General features: G+C 44.4%; 1 protein-coding gene across 7 annotated transcripts in view; it reads right to left on the bottom strand.

The window, feature by feature from the left end:
- Nucleotides 1-1,193: 1,193 nt before the first annotated feature.
- Nucleotides 1,194-19,453, bottom strand: part of tenm2a (teneurin transmembrane protein 2a) — a 201,802-nt gene continuing 183,542 nt past the window's right edge. For all 7 annotated transcript variants that reach the window (XM_027282406.1, XM_019273981.2, XM_027282412.1 and 4 more), the window contains 20 exons: nucleotides 18,967-19,228; nucleotides 18,415-18,682; nucleotides 17,132-17,275; nucleotides 15,630-15,879; nucleotides 15,186-15,206; nucleotides 14,825-15,054; nucleotides 12,119-12,273; nucleotides 11,708-11,809; nucleotides 11,257-11,430; nucleotides 10,274-10,911; nucleotides 9,793-9,968; nucleotides 7,374-7,609; nucleotides 6,959-7,255; nucleotides 6,158-6,715; nucleotides 5,762-6,031; nucleotides 5,261-5,671; nucleotides 5,049-5,159; nucleotides 4,511-4,778; nucleotides 3,866-3,996; nucleotides 1,194-3,676 (listed from right to left, as the gene is read on the bottom strand). In XM_027282406.1, coding sequence (XP_027138207.1) covers nucleotides 2,939-3,676; nucleotides 3,866-3,996; nucleotides 4,511-4,778; nucleotides 5,049-5,159; nucleotides 5,261-5,671; nucleotides 5,762-6,031; nucleotides 6,158-6,715; nucleotides 6,959-7,255; nucleotides 7,374-7,609; nucleotides 9,793-9,968; nucleotides 10,274-10,911; nucleotides 11,257-11,430; nucleotides 11,708-11,809; nucleotides 12,119-12,273; nucleotides 14,825-15,054; nucleotides 15,186-15,206; nucleotides 15,630-15,879; nucleotides 17,132-17,275; nucleotides 18,415-18,682; nucleotides 18,967-19,228 — 5,440 coding nt within the window. In that variant the 3' untranslated portion in view covers nucleotides 1,194-2,938. The remainder of the gene's footprint in view (nucleotides 3,677-3,865; nucleotides 3,997-4,510; nucleotides 4,779-5,048; nucleotides 5,160-5,260; nucleotides 5,672-5,761; nucleotides 6,032-6,157; nucleotides 6,716-6,958; nucleotides 7,256-7,373; nucleotides 7,610-9,792; nucleotides 9,969-10,273; nucleotides 10,912-11,256; nucleotides 11,431-11,707; nucleotides 11,810-12,118; nucleotides 12,274-14,824; nucleotides 15,055-15,185; nucleotides 15,207-15,629; nucleotides 15,880-17,131; nucleotides 17,276-18,414; nucleotides 18,683-18,966; nucleotides 19,229-19,453) is intronic.

The following is a 19,453-nucleotide window of genomic DNA, read 5'->3' as shown; positions in this document are numbered from 1 at the left end:
GCATGAACAGCATGTTATGCTACTTGATACTGTTACTCCACCACAGTTTACAGAGGAATATTGTAGTTTTTTTTAACTACATATAGACTATTTATTTTTTAGATAAAGATTTTAACATTTAGATTATAACAGTGAGAGGGATAAATAAGAAAACCTGCAGTAACTGATTTTAATTAGCCACTTGGGGCAATGAAACCAAACTGTGAACACAAACACTGACACATTATCACCTTTTGAGTTGAAATGGCGAACGTGTTAGCAAACAGTTTTACGCATCCAGCAGATAGGGAACAACATTAAGATTAATTTGGGATTCAGTTTGTGTCCACTTGGCGAATGTAAGGCTAATATTTACTCTGTTAGCTCATTACATCTGTTTTCAGCCTCTATTAGCTCTTGAGGGAAATATGGACTCTTTAGCAGATATATGCTTCACTGTATCCACAAAGCAGGTGGCAAACTGCTGTCCCCTGATTTGTGCTGCTTGGTTTTTAAACCCACATAAGCCTTTTGTGGCTGTAAAACCAATCTATGAGAGCTGTGAGAGTGGACCAAAATTGTAAAGCTGAGGGCTGAAGAAACGAAACAATAACAGTAAAAAGATCAAATAATTAGTAAGTGGGTTCGTCACTGTTCTCTTTCACATTATACATTGGCATCTGATCCGTTATTATAAAATCATTGATCATACGCACTCAAACCTCTTCTACCACTGCTGAAAGGCGTGCAATGCATCTCAAATTCAATAGAATAGAGTAAAATGATCCTAGGGAATAATGTTTATCTGTAAGCACTTAGGAGTTAACAGGCTTAATTGTAATGGCTCCTTAAAAGCACATCAGAATTGATGAACAGTCAGTGTAAAAAAAATACTGGGCCTCCGTGTCTGTGCGATCGGGAATGTAGGCGATCTGTTTGGAGAGAGGAAAACAGTAGCTGTATGTGGTTGCTCCCTCAATGTAACATCGATGTGATATGTATTCATTATTTAGAATAAATGGAGCAAAAATGATCAGCGATGGCGATGCACAATAAACAAAGATGGGAGGGGAAAACAGCTTGTTTCAACAACACTCTCATGAAATGCAACTTATGTCAATACATGCCATTCAAGTTCTTCTTACTGCAAGAACAACATCAATAATCCTCAAACACAAAAAAAATGAGATGAAAGTGAACTACACGTCGCTCAGTTGAAGTAAACAATTATGTTTTATTGATAAGGTTCTCAGAAGAGTCTCGTTTCAGTGAATGTATAAGAATCATCCTTTGATAATACTGATTTGGTACATTATGACATCCAGCACGAGTCTCTTCACAGTGAGAGGGATCCATTACTGCTACTGCTGTTGGGATCTAGGACAGAAATACCTCTGCTTCCAAACAAAAAACAGTCAAAAACAACAAACTGGGGATTGATATTGTAGATATGGAATATTAGAGTGCCACAAAACTCTAGAGTAGTAAGACCAGCTAAAGATTTTGCACATTACAAGCCACTTCCTCTTAGAAATATAAAACTTGATATTCTGGACAATATTCTACTGTGCTGCATAAAGGTAGGTCTATACACTGTACATCGAAATATATTTCGAAAAAACAGATTTCACAGTTTTAAAGACTTTATTTAAAGTATAAACAGTTTTTTTTTTTTTTTTTTTTTTTTTTAAAACACTTTATTACATAAATTATTCTTTTTGAGAGTGACTATTATTTGCCCTGGCAGCAAACTGAAATTAATACAAAAACAAAATGAACATTTCTTACATATTTTACAAAAGAAAATAAACTCATCCGTTAATGTTCATTTGGAATAGAACTGGTGACTCATTCATGATTGTCATATAGTACTAAGAATAAATAAATAAAAAAAGAATAAAATAAATACTAACTTAGCATGTTTTTTTCCGGACTGTGAGTGTTGTGAGTGTGTTTGAACGTTCTGTACAGAAGTGCCTTGGTGAAAGTCTCACAATTCTACCGCGACTGAAACGTACAAAACTACGGCTTCTACAGTATACGCAACATCCTGAAATTTAGTGTAGTCGGACACATATGTAGTAATATGATTCATCTCCCCATTTCAAAACAAACAATGCTGTGTGATACCACTGTCCACAAATATAGCCATCACTGTGTTTTCTTTTTTTTTTGGAAAAAGTTTATTTTTTCTTCAGTCCGTTAACAGCTTAGATTTTGTCCAAGGATGCCGTTAGCTTGTGTGTTGCTTGGTTGGATGTGTGCTGCCTCAGCAGCAGAGGACTGGTCCGTGGTGGACGATGGGAGGCCTGAGACAGGGAGACGACTCATAGTATTGGACGACCTTTAACATTGCCATGTTTGTCGTTGTTTTATGATGTCCTCTGTTGATGTGTGGTTGTAATGGCTGCACTCTCTGGAGTGGCTTTGTCTCCGCTTTGGTCCCTGTGCCTTCAGTATCTATTAGAGACAGACAAGCCTTCAAACGCAGAAGCCAGCACAAGTACAACTCCACCGTGTGTTTAGAAGCTGTCATGGCCGCTCTTCAGTGTGACCCAAAAAATATGGGCGAAAATATCACTATCTTTTTTAAAAAGGGGATTTCTTTTTATTCGTTTAAGCAACAGTTCTCAAAGTTCTTCAGTGCTTTTTCAGTTGTTCAGTTTTTTGTTTTTTTGTTTTTTCAAAAAAGAAAAAGAAAAAATTCGACCAAAACTTTAATTTTTTTTTTGCCTGTGGCAGTAAAATTAACAATATGTTTTCAATGTTGTCATTCTTTTCAAAAGTCCCTGCAGCATTCCGCACGTAACCCCACATGTCGTTGGTTAATTCTCCACGGGTTTTGAGAGGAGTAGGGTTGAGGAGGAGGAGGCCGGGTATGAAAAAGGCGCAGGATCTATTGAAGTGAAAGTGGGAGAAGAGGGAATAGTCTGCCCTTCAAGCATATTCAGGTGGGCTGTTACCTTTTGCCCATCTCGTTCTGTCTGAGGAACTGGATGTTGTTGCTGCTGTCAGCCAGTTCTGGATACTGCTCTACGGGCAGTACATAGTAGCCATCGTAACCTTGTACTCTGCCTGTCGTTAGGAGCTGCTGTCTCTCCCCCTCCGTCCAGAGGCGACTGCCTCCCTTCCCGTCTCTGGCCCTCTGCTGTTCCTTGGCCCAGGCCCCAGCCAAGGCTCTCTGTCTGGCCAGCTCCAACAGTCTTACCTTCTCTTCATCCACCACATCCACAGCGAGCCCGTACCGAACACTCAGTACTAACGAAGGAACTGCGAACTCCACAGTCACTCCTCTTCTCGAGCGGCCACTCACCGTCACATTGATGCCGCTCTCCAGTGATTTACGCCCGTTGGTGAGCCCCAGGGCCAACAGATCACTATCAGCGGAGCCCACTTTGACAAAGTAGTGGCAGTCCTTTCCATCCTGTGTGTAATGGGTGCCTTCAAGGTATTGGGCGCCATTGAGCACAAGAGACACTTTACGGCTGTCGTCACTGGCCAATGCTGACACACCGGCCACCACTCGGCCTTCCTTCAGAGCCAGCATCACTCCTCTGCCTATTATAGGGGTGCTGGTGCCGAACCAGTGACCAGGCTTGTCCTTGCGTCTCCGGCGTTCCTTGTTGAGAAGACGACCCTCCAGGGCCATGAAGGCCTGGTTGTGACGCTCTGCTGCCTGCTGCACACCAGTGATGAGCTGCATGAAGAAAAATAAAAGAATCACTTTGTTCAAAGACGTATCAACACACAACTGGCTGCATTTGTAAATGTTGCTGTGAAAGTATCTGTATTAAAATGAACATTCATGCAAAAAAGCTGATTCACTGTCACGGGGGGTTAATATTGGCTTTGACTCTGGCTCATGGAAATATATTTAGCACAGTACCTGTCCGTTCTCACAGTGCTGGGTGGCCTGCAGCTCATACGGTGGCTCCACAAAGTAGAGCGAGTGTCGGGGGAACCCTGGGATTATGTTACTAAGCTGGAAGCCAAACATCACCAGCCAGCTCTTCACATCTACGGCAGACAGGAGGGAAATGAATGAAGTTAAACACTGTAGCAAATGGATCTTTTTTTTTTTCTTTTCAGCAAAAAGAAGTGAAAGTGTATTTGCCTCTGTGGCTCATCTGGTGTTATGCAAAGCTGCCAGCTACTCTGCCATCTGTAGTGCATTGTTACTTGCATAAATGATCTTGTCCATAACAATCTGTTTCTTCCGCACACCAGAGATATCAGAGACAATGTCAGGACATGAGCTCGTTATGGAGATGTGCCTTGAACTAAAAACTGCCGCTCTTACCCTCTGTCTGACTATTGCAGCATAGGTTTTACCTCAATACTCTGCTGTACTGACATCTTATTCTTGAAAAACCTGCACATTAATTAAGTAAATGTTTTGTGTAGAGCTCTGTCTTGTAAATAAATATAAATATAAATGTCCAGCCACCTTAGACAAAGTACAAATTATGTAGAAATATTCCTACAACAGAACTGAACATGTGCACCGCATTAATATATATTAATCATCTACCTGTGACATAATTCTTCACATCCAGCATGTCACTGAGGGGGTTGTTGTTCTTGAACATGTATAAATTAAACGGAGACGGATCCTTCCCTATCTTGGGCCAGATGCTGTAGTCAGGCGAAGTCCAACGCCCGGCTAAGACGTCATAGTCCCGTTGGGTGAAGTGGACCAGTTTAGTCAAGGGGTCATAGAGACCACCGTGGAAACCAACCACCAGCTGGAACTCTGGATTGGAGTCCAGGTACACTTCCCCGTAAGCTGTGTACTGCACCTGGGTGACACAAACAAAGTCATTTTGCTTTTGGTGATTCTCAGCTTTGCCTCTGATGGAAAAGGTCAGAATACCGTGTCAGATACAAAAGAGCATCTCTGGGGCTGATAAGGATTTAATGCGTTGTGCAAAGACGTGTTGAGAATGGCAGATGCTAGACGTAATTTCCATGGGCAGACTTCATGTTTTTTTTCCACACAATTTCACATTTTTTTCGGAGCAGCACTTGAATATAAATAATATGAGATTCAAAGTTACTTTGTGTATTACCTGCTTGATCATTTGTCCATTGCTGCTGAAGACAGCCAGTGGTGTGCCAGTGTTGTCAGACGCAATGTAATATTCCTCTCCACTGCTCACCTCCATGGCGAACAAATGACCCTATGAAATTCAAAACATTATTGCCAAAAGTTGCAGCTGTATATTTATCAGTATTCAGGTTTCCCAGGAAATATCTCACATCTCTGTACACCCACACCTACCTGCAGGTCATAGTAGAGTGACGATATGTCAGAGCTGGAGTGGTTGAAGATGTGTGTGACCCTGGTCGGGTGGTTTAGGTCAGCATAGAAGAACTGAAGGTGCTGTCCGAGGCTGTTCCTCGTGGACACTCTGCGACCAAGCCCGTCGTAGTGATACACAACGCTCCAGCCGCCCGGGCCTCGATTGTAGGCCCGAAGTAGCTGACCTTTGGAGTTATAGTCAAAAACATCTGAACCACGCTGGCTGAGAAAGCCGTCCTCATCCAGGCGATACTGGACGTCTCCCAGGCGTGTGATGCGATCTCTGAGGTCATAGCGGAGCGGCAAGATGCGGGCACTGTTCCCAGGATTCAGCAGATGGAGGTTACCGTTCAGGTCATAGCTGTAGCGCCAAGTAGACCAGTCATTCACCTGGATGAAACAAGGACGTTTATTAGTGATTCCAGCTGTTACTTTTACCTCAAAATCCACATTAGACCAACTCTCCCAAAGAATATTCACCTTGACTCCACTCAGCTGTCCGTCTCCATCATAGTCGTAGCGGTACTGAGTGGTGTTTGCGTAGGGCCCAATTTTGAGCTCTCTCTTCACCACCCGTCCCATGCTGTCATACTGCACCGTCATCCAGTACATTAGTGAACGGAAGATCTCGTACTGGACCTCCTTGATGCGACCGTGGGTGTCGAAATGCTTGCTCAGTGTCATAACGGCTGTGGTGATGATCTGATTAATGTCATAGTAAATGACCCCAAACTTTCCAAAGTGCTCAACCTGTAGGATGGATAAAAAGGTTCAGAGAAACGGTGAGTCCTGTAGTTGCCAGAGAAAGTTCATTCATAGACAGAAGTTTAATTATTTTGCACATCACTGCTTAAAAGAGGATAAACGACACAATACCTTTCCAGAGATCTCATCATAGCGGTAGAGGTCAACAGGCAGTGGCGTCTCACTGATGACTGGCTTCATGCTGGCGATCCGGAAGCTGTTGTCATGGTAGGTGTAGTCAAACCTGGCGTTGACCATTCCCTCCTCACTGTAACGGTAGATCTGCTTGTCGATGAGCGGGCCCATCTTGCGATAGCGAATGGTGCAAGAGAAGCCCCCGCTCTGCAGGTTGACCATCTTCAGCACCCCAGCTGTCTCGTCGTAGCCGAAAGTGACAGCAGTGCTGTCGTACACAATTTCCGACAGCTTTGCCAGTTTGCCATACTTGTAAAGGACACGGCGGCCGGTGCCCATGTAATGCGTGGCCTGAGGTCTGCCGTCCTCACTGAAGTCGTGGATGATGGAGGCGTTGCTCTCTGGGGGGTTGTATGTGTTGCGGATGTAGCCGACTGACACGTGTGTGAACATGGTGTGACGGGCCACACTGGGCATGGTGACCGCCGTGACCCGACCTGAGGCATCAAACTCGAAGACGTACTGTCTCTGGCTCTGCAGGAGCAGCACCATGGACTGGAAGCAGAGAGGGGAGGAAAAATACGGCTTAATATAATAGCATTATCAATGGGTGGCTTGCCTCCCGTGAAATAGCACCAGGAGTAATTTGCTCTCAGCTGACAAATTTGAATCTTCATAACCATAAAAATGATGTGTTATTTCACTCAGTTCTGCACAAATTACTATTCGTTCTTGCTGTTGCCTTGCCTTTCTAAATCTTTACACACTGGTGACAGTGTTAAAGATAAATGTACTCACTTTGTCAAGGTAGCTGTAGCTCCACACCTTCCCGTCCACGAAAGAACGAGACAGGATGCGTCCCTGGGGGTCAAATTCGGTCCTCTCGCTCATGCTCCCTCTCTGCAGCCCAACAAGCTGTCCTGTGGTAGAATACGACACATTGACCACTGCCAGGCTGCTGCTGGGCAGCCACATAGCTGGCCGGCCCTGAGCGTCGTACATGATGCGCAGCGTGAACTTTCTGTGATCGTCATAAATCTTCTCTGTGCGCGTGTTGCGGTCGAAGTCAATCGAGAGGAGATTGCGTCCATGAGCCTAAAGAGAAGGAAAAATGGAGAAGTTAATTTGAGGAAGTGTTTGTAGTTTTGTTCGTTTTGTTGTAGGTGTGTTGAATACACATTTAACACAATAGACATGAAAAAGCTGAACTCACTCTTAGCTTCCTCCCAAACACGGTGACCTTGCCCTTGGTTTGCTCCTTCCGCAGTCGCCATTCAATGGAGTTGAGGCCATTGTCAGTAGGCAAGGTTATGTTCCTGCGACCTATTGTCGGACTTACAGATCCTGCCAGGATGTGTGGCTCCGTGTGAAAGCTGATCCCCATACCATTAGCGTACATCACTCTCAGGGTCCCATTGTTGCACAGCTGATAGCTGTTCCTCACTTGGTCTGTGTAGGGGGAAGCAAACAGATATAAGGTAAGCACCGGAGGGACCAGATAATTTCTAGTCTTTGATTTCGAATCATGTCTGCTGTCTTCAGAGAGAATGTCAGACCCCAGCAAATCCATAACCTAAAAGTATTTGATTGGGGTCAGACATAGTTAATAAAAAAGTTCTGCTCCAGTGTTCCTCCCAAATAGGGGAAAGAAATCCTGTACTATTAAAAAAGTATGCTTTAGTTAGGAGGTTTCTTTACTGAGTTAAGTGACCTGGAGCTATCCATATGTCAGAAACAATCATAGAAGCCGGTTGGGGGGCATCGATTTGATGAGGAGAAATAGACACTGGGTACAAGATGAGGAGGATACGTCATGTATATTGCTGCTGCTGCTGCTGCTGCTTGCCACTATTTCCAATTGAATTTTGTACTTTTTTTGGGGAGGGAAAAAAAGAGAAGAGCTGGTAAAATAAAACAAAAAAACTCTTGATTTAGTGGAAATATTCAGTGCTGTTCTTCCAGTCAAGGATATACAGGACAGGCTTTGCTCAAATATGAAATATTGTCAACCCACAGCTCTGTCTTGGTTATATTTAGGACACATTGCGCTGCTTTTGAATCTTTCTCGAGGTTTAGTTCAGTCAAAACTCGTCAAAAAATCTCATCACATTTTACATTGAGCTTAAGGAGAAAAAACTATTTTTTCAACCATACGACTGATTATATGCCCCTCTGCCTGTTTACTATAAATGGCAACACAAAGCCAATCATAAGAAAAGTGTCTCATATCAATAAGAACCAGATCATAAAATATTTATGGACTTGATTCCTATTTGTACAAACCCATCCTGAATTGAAATAGCGAGGCTAAACAGACATCTCTCTGCGATCTCTCTACAATTTAATGACCGTGCCTAATGCTGAGACTCATTTTTTTCCTCAGATGTCTGAAAACAGGCATCGCGATCACAATGATGTGATTGAACCTAAGATAAAAATCATTTTCCGCTCAGAAATATCTGGCAGATGCAGAGGGGGCTTCTTTTTTTTTTTTTACAAGAAAAAAAAATCATTTACAAAAGGTGAAGAGATCAGATAGTGTCTCCCTTTGAAGTCCCACCATAAATGACAGTAATCCATAAGGCCAATTTGTAATAAAGCTCTAGGCACATTTTAACAATGCCTCAAACAGACGAGTGAAGCTTTTTCCATTGACTTGGCAGCAACAGCCTTTAGATAAATCTGCTCCGCTCTCTCTGTCTGAACAACCTCATAATAAAACAGAAGAAGCGAGGGAGAGAGAGAGAGAGAGGGAGAAATGAGAGCTCGAGGGCCAAGGAGAATTCACTGTGCAGGAGTTAATGAAGAGAGCGAGAAAGAGAGGGAGATGGTTAAGTGAGTATGTCAGCAGAGAGCCGTGCTGAAACCCACACAGTGCGGCGGAAACCTTAAATGACTTACAGCTCCGTGAGCAACTCGCCCCTTTTCCTCCCGCAACGCAGGTGGATCACTGAATACATCTACAACTCGTTCTCTCTGAGGCCTTCAGACGTATATATATCGCCCACAGTCTGCATTCATACTCTGTCACACCACTCGCACTGGTCAAGGGATAGGGAGACAATTATTCTCCTTCTTCTTCCCCTTCTCTAAACAGACCAAATAAGCTCAGGGATCATGGGATCTGGTCGAGAGCTGTATTTGTACGTGTGAGGAGAGGAAAGCTTGAGGGATGAGGAGGATTCACTCTACATGAGTTAATGAATTTTGCTGCGATGATATTCAAAAGCAGGATGATCCCAGCTGGGATTAACAACTATATATTGGTAATTTTACTCCATGAGAGGGAGTGAGAGAGGGTTGAATGTGGGTAGGGAAGGAAAATAATCTCCTGGAGCATGCACATAACTAGGGAAAATTACATGGCTTTCAATTAAGAGTTGGCAGGCCGGGCGAATAGTCACCATCACAGAGGAGGCTGTGTTTTTGAATATTAAAATTAGGTAGCTCTAGTCTGTGTCTGCATATAAACACACCCACTGCATAACTCTTTATCTAATCAAAAAAAAAAATTGGACTTTGATTTATACAGCCCAGTGTTGACTCATGCCCAGCATTTGTCCACCTTTGTGCCATACAAGCTGCAATTTCACAAGCTCATTTTCCACTGCATGTCCTGTGTGTGTCTCTACCTTGCACCACAGTGTACGACGCCTCGACAGAGGACAGATTGGTGATGACTGTGACATCGTCGTCTCTGCTGGAGCTCTCAATGTCGATGTTGATGGAGCGTTCAATCTCACGGTGTAGGCTCGTCACCATGCCCGTGGGGTAGGTCACGTTGGTCAGGCGACCCTCGCTGTCGTACCTGGGAGACGTGGGAAATTGCGGTGACGGTGAGGGCAAGAGGAGTGTATTTATAAAGCAAAACACACACACACACTCACATACAAAAACACTGCCAGAGAAGAGTGTAAGGAACTGGCTGTAATTATAAAAGCCATCACTAGGGGGCAGCAGTACTCTGTGTGAGGTGTGAGGTGAATATTTGGAACATGATGAGCAGAAAACCTTTAAAACTCATTAATTTTGTATTTCACATATGTAAAAAAAAGTGTTGGAAATATTCAAACACACATATTCAAAGAACTTCCCGATGGCACAAACACTCACTGGTAAAATGTGGTCCATCCAGTCTCATCAGCTTTTGTAGCCAGGAGGCCTGTGCTGCCACTGTAGCCCATCAGAGCCACCTCCTGGCCCATGGCAGACACACTACGCAGCCCACCCGTGGGGTCCAGTCCGAGGGTCACCACTTGATTCTCGGGCAGCAGCACCAGTCTGAGCAAGCCTGCTCCTCCTCCTTGGCCCAAGCCGTCTCTTCTCACCTTCACCGTGTTGTTGCAGTTATCCACCAGCATGGCCAGCTCTCCGTCAGGGCCATAGGTGAAATTGTAAAGAGGCTCCCCAGTCACCAGGCTAATTGTCTGGATGTGAAGCCCCTCCCCGTTGAAGACGTACAGCTCCTGTTCCCTTGGAGATGCGACCTCATACTGCGCGGAGCCTCCGTACCCTACGCTTGAGACAGCAGGGCCGGGCCGATTGGCTCGCACAGCTCTGATGCGTATGTTGTTAAGGTCTGCGATGAAGAGTGTCCCATCGGGGGACACGGCTAAAGAAGTGGGGGAGTTCAATCCGGCATCGGGGGCATAGCCGTCATCTCCGTAGAAGCAGTTACAGTTGACGTCATTCTTGCAGTCGCAGTCGGAGGGAGTGCCGGCCAGAAGCGAGATTTCTCCGTTAGTGCTCACCTGAGAAAAAGGCACAGACAGAAAATAGAAGAGGAGAGCCGTTTAATGATGGGATTGGAAAAAAAAAGAAGTCACGACTCAGTGATGGAAGATGTATTACCAAGAGCAAAAATTCATTTTGAGTTATCAAAACAGAGGAATGGCAAAAAAAAAAAAGTGCTTGAACTGAATGTTGTGTGTGGAGATCTGAAACACTCTCAGAATATCTAAAACACACACACCCACACAGCCTGACCAGCTGTGCTGTCAGTTCTGCTAGCCAACAAAATACCTTTACACTGAGAAATTCATTCCAAAACAACCAGACAGCTAAACAATTGTGTGCAGAACGTCTCTATCCCATACCTGTCTAACTCTGTTGATCTTCTTCTCATCCGTCTCGGCGATGTAGAGGATGCCGGTGTGGGACAGTGCGATGGCGGTGGCGCTCTCCAAGGCTGCATGTATAGCCAGTTTACTAAGGCTGTAGTCGATACCAGGCACTTGACAATGCATGGGTCGACCTGCTATGATGCTCACCTGTAATGCAACAACAGAGAATGTCATATATGATTTTTAAAAAAACAGTGACTTGCTGTTTGAAACAGAGCAAATGCCATAATTAAGCCAGATTCCAGAAAGTGGAATATTCCTCGAGCTAATTAATCAGCAAAACTTAGAGGACTCTGCTAGAAGTTGAACTTTTGCTTCTAAATTGGCTTGAGGAAGCCTAATTGGGACTAAATCCTGTCAAATCCCTATGCTGAGTGTCCACCCTAAGGTTCTTGCAGTGGTGATCAAGCCTCTTGATACAGACCTGGTGGTTCTCAGTGATGCGTAGGATGACATTGTTTTCCAGGACATAGAGAGAGTTGTCCATTGGGTTCACTGCTAAGTCCGTGGGCCACTCGAGACGCACCTGGTAGGCAGAAAGAAAAGTTATACATGAGACAGTTTCTACGTGGAGGGAGTCGGTTTGAAAGGATGCCAAGGTTCATACTAGTCTCTTCTTCATTTTTTTTTAAGTGACTGCAGTCCTCACTCTCTTTTGATCCAGTCATTTATCCACAGACTCCTTAATCCCTCACTAAATCACTTTCTCCCTGACCTCCTGGCTGGCACGTGTCCACGCAATCGTCATAGCTCAGCTCTCACGGGGGCTGTTAGATTGTCATTATATCACGCCGTCACCTATTGTCTCTTTCGCACTTCCTTCTAACTGCCGTACCTGGCTGACGTCCATGCTGGAGTCACAGCTCAGTGGCCGCACGGCAGTCAGATCGTTGGCCCCCAGCAGGGTGGAGATGATGCCGTTTTGGTCCACCTTACGGATCATGGTGGCATCCACGAAGTACATCAGCCCGTTTTTATCCACCGCGATACCTGTCAAAGCGAAAGATGCACAATATGAACGGCGACTCATAACTCATAACACTGCAGGCAGCCCATAGACATTTTAAGTCAATTAAACTTCACTCTTTCCACTGGCTGAAAACAGATAGCTGCCCTGACAGCTGAATTGCTCAATGCTTCATCGAATGAGAGCGAACAAAGTGATGGAATGGGCATTGAACTGTTAGAGAAGTGTTAGTTTTGGGATGAGTCATCGGGATGTGGAGCTGAGCTCATGCTCCTCCCAGAGGGCATTTGTAGACTGCAAGCAGATTCTTTAGAAAGGCAAGTGATCTGTTGCTCTCTGCTTCCTTCCTTAGTTTCTCCTCCGCTGCTTCTTTTTTTTCCACCCCCACCATTCTACTTTTCATTTGTTTCCACCTTCTTTCTTTTTCCTTTTTTTTTTTTAGCGTTTACCAATGGTGCAGTGTCAGCCTTGTCTGTGTAACAAGCAGCAGGCATTCAGACAGGTGTGTTTGTTTGAGGCAACTATGCCCCGAAATAACTTCCAGACGTACTGAGATGCACAACAACAGATGGAGGATACAGGGGAAGGGCACAGAGCAAATGAGAGAGAGAGATAGTGAAAGAGGGAGGTAGGGAGAGACAGTGAGAGAAAGACAGAGAAGAAACAGGCAGAGAGAGAGAGGGCGAGCTGATGTGCGCTGGCTGACTTTGCCTCTGACAGGTAAGAGGGAATCAGTGGCTCATTGTCTTCTCCTATCGCTCCCATCTTCTCTCACAAACACTCACACACACACACACACACACTGTATACATCCAGAGTCCCACATGTACACACACTTGTGTCACTGACAGGAAATGTGACAGTGTGACATCCTTGACAGTTTGGTGTCACAATGTTCTAAGGATCCAATGATCCACAAAAATAATCCCATTAATAAGTTTAACATTAACCTGGTTTATAACCTCCTTCTGTCTCTGTCCTGCTTTAGTTGAGTCACAAGATGGGTGCGTTGTGGAAAAAACACAATATTACTCTGATCAAGGAAAATTTTCAGGCGCCTTCAAGAATCAAGAAAATCACGAAGGCAGTTCTGCGTAGTTCATTTCATTCATCATTTCAGCACAAAAATCTAAAAAAATGAACTTAGATGCAAAACATCATAAAAGTGTAATCATGGTTCTGTAATCATGACTAAATATATAGGTCAACGCCCCAACTGGCTTTATTGCACAGCCCTAGGGATGCAATTAATGATTAGTCTTATCGTAAATTAATTTATTCACTTTTTTGATCAAGTAATTAGAGGATAACTTTGGTGTTTTTTTTCATCCCGAGCCTTATTTCTCCATGTTTTTGTGTTCCGAATTGGATCCAGTACCAGTAATGAGCGAGCTGCAGCCGTCAGCCACAAAACAGGCTTCAGTGTATAACCCTTGTGGCAATTGGCAAATTACGTCCATCAAAAGTGCTTGTTCAGCCACTGACCGGCTCAGATTGTAAGTCTGACAGGTCGACCCTACAGAGGAATGAAATGTCTTTCTGCTCCCTTTGCTTGATCCACCGCGTGTCTAATCAAGTCTGGCTCAAAGGAGAAAGTCTTTCTCTCTGAAGTCTCACAGGAGTTGAGATAATATATTGCAGGAAATCAACAGTGAAGAAGTGAGCGTAGTAATGAACAGGCGGGGAAGAGTACAGGGAAGAAAAAGCTTAGTGCTCTGCAAAGGATTATCAATGTCATTTCATGTCAATATTTAGCTGATTTTGACAATGGGATGGTCGCCAGGGTTTATTTGAGCCTGGATAGAGAGAGAGAGAGAGAGAGAGAGAGAAAGAGAGAGAAAGGCAACAGGCAGAGGAAGCGAACCAGCTGCTGCAAAGCTGTGAAGCTCAAGAGACCGGTGGTGCTCCTGTGGGTGTGTGACCCCTTTTCTGTGATCAAGTGTTTACAGACGAGATTTTAGAATCAGACTCCATGAACGGGACTTGACACAGACCGAATCAAGCAAAAAAGGTACATAGAATGTTTCATTTCTCTGTAGGGTCTTTTTCATAATGTTGTCAGACACTTGTAATAACTATCTCAGCCCGTCAGCGGCAAAAACAAGCACTTTAGTGACGCAGTTTGACAGTGCACAATTGCCCTCAAGGATTACATTGTAGCCGTTTTTTTTTTTTTTTGCAGCTGCAGCACTTTCGCTCAATACTGGAGCAAATTCAAAAAAATTGTTGTCTCCATTAGTCACTTTGACACAAAACCACAAGGAAGGAAAAAGGTTGAAAAATACCGAAGTTACCCTTTAATCCCTTGGTTAATAAAACGTCAGAAGAATGTCAAAAATGCCTGTCACAATTTCCCACAGCCAAAGGTGACATTTTGAAATGCTTTGTTTCATCCGAGTACAAACAGTACAAAGATATTAAATCTGTAAAGATATGAAAGCGAACCGTCACATTTTAGAAATCGGAGAAGAAGAAATCAGAGGACGGCAAGAGTTCTGCTAAAACAATTCAATTAAATCCACAGATTCAGTTCAGTTAAAAACAAATCAGTTGGCCCTTTTGTCGGTGGCTCACCTTTGGGACTCATCAGTGTAGCTTCAGTGGCTTTGCCGCCATCACCGCAGCGTTCATCAAAGGGCAGACACTGCTCCCCCGTCCCAGCCACCACCTCTGCATTGTCCGACAGCAGGCGGCCTCCGGTTAATGAGCGAACGCGGTATATTCTGCGGGAGTTGGTGTCCGAGATAAACAAAGCCCCAGATACCGGATCCACTGCCAGGAAGTACTTGTGGGTTGGGTTATTACTGCAGGGACAGTAAAAAAAGGACATGATTGTTATATCTTGGTTTTATATTTTGAACTAAAGACAGTTTCAGGCACTGGAAGTTGCTGGAATGTACTGGAAACTTTTAATTTATCGTCATATGATTCTTACCTGTGTCTGAAATCTTTGTTCCTTCAAGGGAGGAAAGGAGATAAAAGCACAACAAAACAAATGTTAATTCGCACCGTCTGTGGAGAGCAACCTACAGAGAACAACACAAAGCTGCCTGTGGTGTGAACAGCAAAATTTAACCATGGGTAAAAACACCCTGGAGAAATGGTATCTAGTACAGTGTATAATTCTACTGCTTGCCATCCCCAGAGTCTCACCTTATTTTTCTATGTTTCAAGGGAGGATGCAATCTTGCATCTTCTATGTTCTGAAAACATCTACCCATCCCCCTTAGTCTCTTTAATCAGCTCTTCTTGTACCTATCACTATTTTTCCTGCAACATCAGAAAGTCTCTAAATCCCAATTTGCTTTCCAATTAATTATTCTGTTGTTCTCTTCTCCGCTCTTTTTCAAAAACTGCTTTTGGGGTTTTGGGGTTTTACCTTAATTCCAGGATGCCAGTTGTGTTCATAGATGGGTAGACCCTGCGTACGAAGTTAAGATCCCCTACATAGAGGCTACCATCGATGCCCATTGCCAAGGCGACCGGTGCCAGCAGCTTGTTGCCATCAGCCAGGCCATTACAGCTGGGGCAGGAGATGCTGCGCCTCCGGCCGTTTCCCATGATGCTGGTGATTACTGGGGGCTGCTCGGTCACAAAAATGTTCTCACCACTTCCCTTGTGAAGGATGCCTGGACAGGAGAGAAACATAAGTAGGTTCGGGATCATTATTTTGGATAGAGGATTCTTTGGTAACTTTCTGAGTTGAAATTATACAATTATTCTTTTAGCCACACTAGCTTCGTGGCTCTGGGGATGTCAGTCATTTGAATTTTAAAAGTTTTTACGAGCATTCATGGTCCGCAGATGATGAAATCTGGTGCAGTGGAATTTTTTATGTAGCGCAACCATGAAGTGGGTTGTGACTGTGTGACAAATATTGTGTGAATTGCCATGAAATTCGGAACATACCCTCATGCCACCATGACGATGATTTGTAATAACTTTAACTTTACATTGAGTGCTATCATGTGGTCAAACTTTTAATCGAACATAATTTCACTGTGTTAATGAGCAAATGTTAACAAGGTAAACTGAGACGGAGAAGACGGTAAACCTGCTAAACATCAACATGTTTTGCAGCATTGTCAGTGTGAGCATGCCGATGATACACGCTCTTCTTAATAAGTTAGTTTCTTGACGTCTATTTTGCTATTAAGTTAATCAGCCAACAAAAGCAGTTTATTGGCAAGTGTTTGTGTGTGTGTTCTTTCTATAGGTGTAGTTTCACCAGCAGCTGATATTAGTTTGCAGTGTACAGTGTAGAATTGCACAATTCTCTGGGAAAACATTACTATACTTCCTTAGAGTCTAGCATCCGGTGATGATTACGAGGCAGGCATGGACTAAAAATACCTCTATACACCACCGGATCTCCAGGTGTGTCTACTCCATTAGCACATTGATTGTCACAGCAGGTGAACATCAGTCCATTTGTATTTCCATGCTTTTTACTGCACTGAGTGTACATAATGGTATAGGAGATGATGCAACAAGAATGACTCCCCCTTGCCCACCACCACAGAGAGGCCAAATCAGTTTTCTCGAAAATGTACCTCTGCATCAAACACCTCGACCCCCTGCGTCTGTTCGAGTTGCTGCTGCTGATGTTTACTGAGTGGGATTGGCGTGAGTGCATGACGGAGTCAAACAAAGTGAGACAACCCAAGCTTTTCCTGTGATGGGTAAAAAGAGGCGCATGGCAACTCCACGTGATCCACAGGAAGCGCCGTGTGGTCTGAGCCTTCCCCAAGACAATAGCAGGTTTAGTGAGATATATACGGTACTGTAAACCTGCTACACATGGGGGACTGGATAAATATAAACGAGAAGGAAAATATGGAAAGGTCTGTGTTGGAATATAAAGGCTGCGTTTCTACGTACCACTTCGTGTGTTGAGTATATGATGCTTGTCGAGCGACCAGCCGCCCAGACTGGTGGGATCCAGTTCGTAGCCTTGCAAAATGGCTGTCCTCTTCTCCCAGAGGATGAGACTGGCACAGGACTCATACTCATAACCCACGGACACTATATATAAAGATAAGGAGGGTAGAGTGAAACAGAGGGAAAGACACAGAATACAAAAACGTGAAAATATGAAAGAAATAAGAGGCTGTGCAAAACTTCATTAGGGCGTAATCTCCGAACTTCCATTTAGGTCGTGAAACGTGTGATACACAGAGAAGCTAGTTAGCACCTGTACTGAAATCTGCTCTCACACCTAACTAACGCTCTCACATGCTTAATTAAAAACCTCGTTAATTGGACAGATTGCCTGGTGGACCTTTAAACCTACAGGCTTTGCAGTGGTTGCCACAGTGAAAACACTGCAAGCAATCATATATACACGTGCTGTCAGAGTCTCAGATGATTTGGTCAGGAAGGAAGGAAGGAAGGAAGGAAAATGGAGGCGAGTTACATACGCATACATACGTATATTTATATGTGTGAATGCGCGTGTGTGCGTGCTGTTGTGCTCCTACTTGTTAAAAAGGAAAAGCGTTTTAACACATCAACTCCCTCTTGAGTAACAGGGAGAGTGCTGTTGCTTGCACCTTTTAAGCTTCACTGCAAACAATAATGGAGTTTACCTGCATCTGTATCAACGGTTCTCAAAATGTAACCCAATTCTAAGCCATGTTTATGCTTTATATTCTAAAAATACATCCACTCCAGGGAACTATGGGATTTTTTGAGTGGATGTAATTTCCCAAGCAGGATGCCCCTCATGATTTTTTAGTCCACACTGAAGCCCCAGATGTCCACTGCATCTGTGGCCTGACAGCAGTGTTTGGCTGACAGCATCTGTGAGCGACTGTGACAGCAGAATGTAATAGCATTGAGGCTCCCCTGGACTCCTGCTTGCTGCTCCAGTAGCTAACTGCTAACTCACCCTGATGGCTAATAACCCTTCACCACAGTTACGGCTGGCTGACTGAAGCACATGCGGCTTCAATGAAAAATAGACGTATGAAAAAAAGCACTTAACTGTGGCTATACTGCATAGTGGCCAGAGGCTGGTATATTATCTTTCCTTCAGGCTCTTTAATTAGCACTCTCTCCCCCCTGTCATACCCTCTGCAGCCTTACTGGTAATGTTTTTTAACCACTGGGGGGAAAAAAAAGCCCCTAACACAGTTTCTCTTCAATCCATCCCTTCCACTCACCAACAGCTTCAGAAAGCCCATAGACCCTCTGCCCATATGCGTCGGTCTTATCCCAGATGTAGGTGTAGGCTAAGTTGGGTGAGGCGTGGAACCATTTTTGGAAGAGGTGACCCTCCACCGCGACCATCAGGTGAACCTTCAGCAGGCCCATGGACACCACGGCTGGAGTCATGGTCACCTTGAGCAGTGAGCGATAGCCCTGTGTCCTGGAGCTTAGGTAGCAGAGCTTTAGACTTGTGCCAGGCACCTCGATCTGCTCATGCAGCACCTGGAAGACAAAGAGAAGAGATGACAGGGGAGAGGGATTAGGGGGGGGATTAGAGGGAGAGGGAGTAATGGGGGTCACGCTTCCACTGACGGCTGAAGGACAAAAAAGGGGAAAAAACAATGGAAGAAATAAAGAAATAGAGAAAGAGGGAACGAATGGGGGGAAAGGTATGGAAGCAAAAGGAGAAAAGAGAGCTACAAGAGACAGGCGTACAGGAGAGTAGGAAGAGAGCGAGGGAACCAGAAGGGAGATTAGCCAGCTGCCAGAGGTCAGTGTTACTGCACCTGTGTCTCCGGTATGATGGGTTTCTCCCCTGGCTTGGAGCTGAAGAAGGAGGAGAGAGGGGATGCAATCACAAGAGGGTCAGGCCTGACGAAGCCGCTCAGGTCACAGCCCGGGATCGTGTTCTCTTCTGTCTTAAGCACGAGAGTGTCCATAGCATAAAACTGGCTCCAGGGCAACCACACGGTGCGCTCCTGGCTCAGGAAGGGGGCGCGCTCGAACCGCAGAGTCAGTGATGCACCACCGTTAGCTATCAGGTCAAACCTGGAGAGGTTTGCGAGAAGAGGATGGGAATGAGGTACAGATGGGGAGTGCTGTGGTGGACGGTTATTCGGACTCATACACTATCAGTGTTTGTTTCTTCTAATATAATATTTACTCCACTGCTTTAGGAATAATTCATGAACTAAAAAAAAAAAAAACACCTGGAATAAATCAATTCATTACGGCACAACAAACTTTTACTTCACACGTCTAGACAGGCTCTGC

The sequence above is a fragment of the Larimichthys crocea genome, chromosome I, assembly GCF_000972845.2.
Source record: "Larimichthys crocea isolate SSNF chromosome I, L_crocea_2.0, whole genome shotgun sequence".
Classification (NCBI taxonomy): Eukaryota; Metazoa; Chordata; class Actinopteri; family Sciaenidae; genus Larimichthys; species Larimichthys crocea.
Note: the sequence above shows the minus strand (reverse complement) of the source record. Positions and strands in the feature narration are given on the sequence as shown.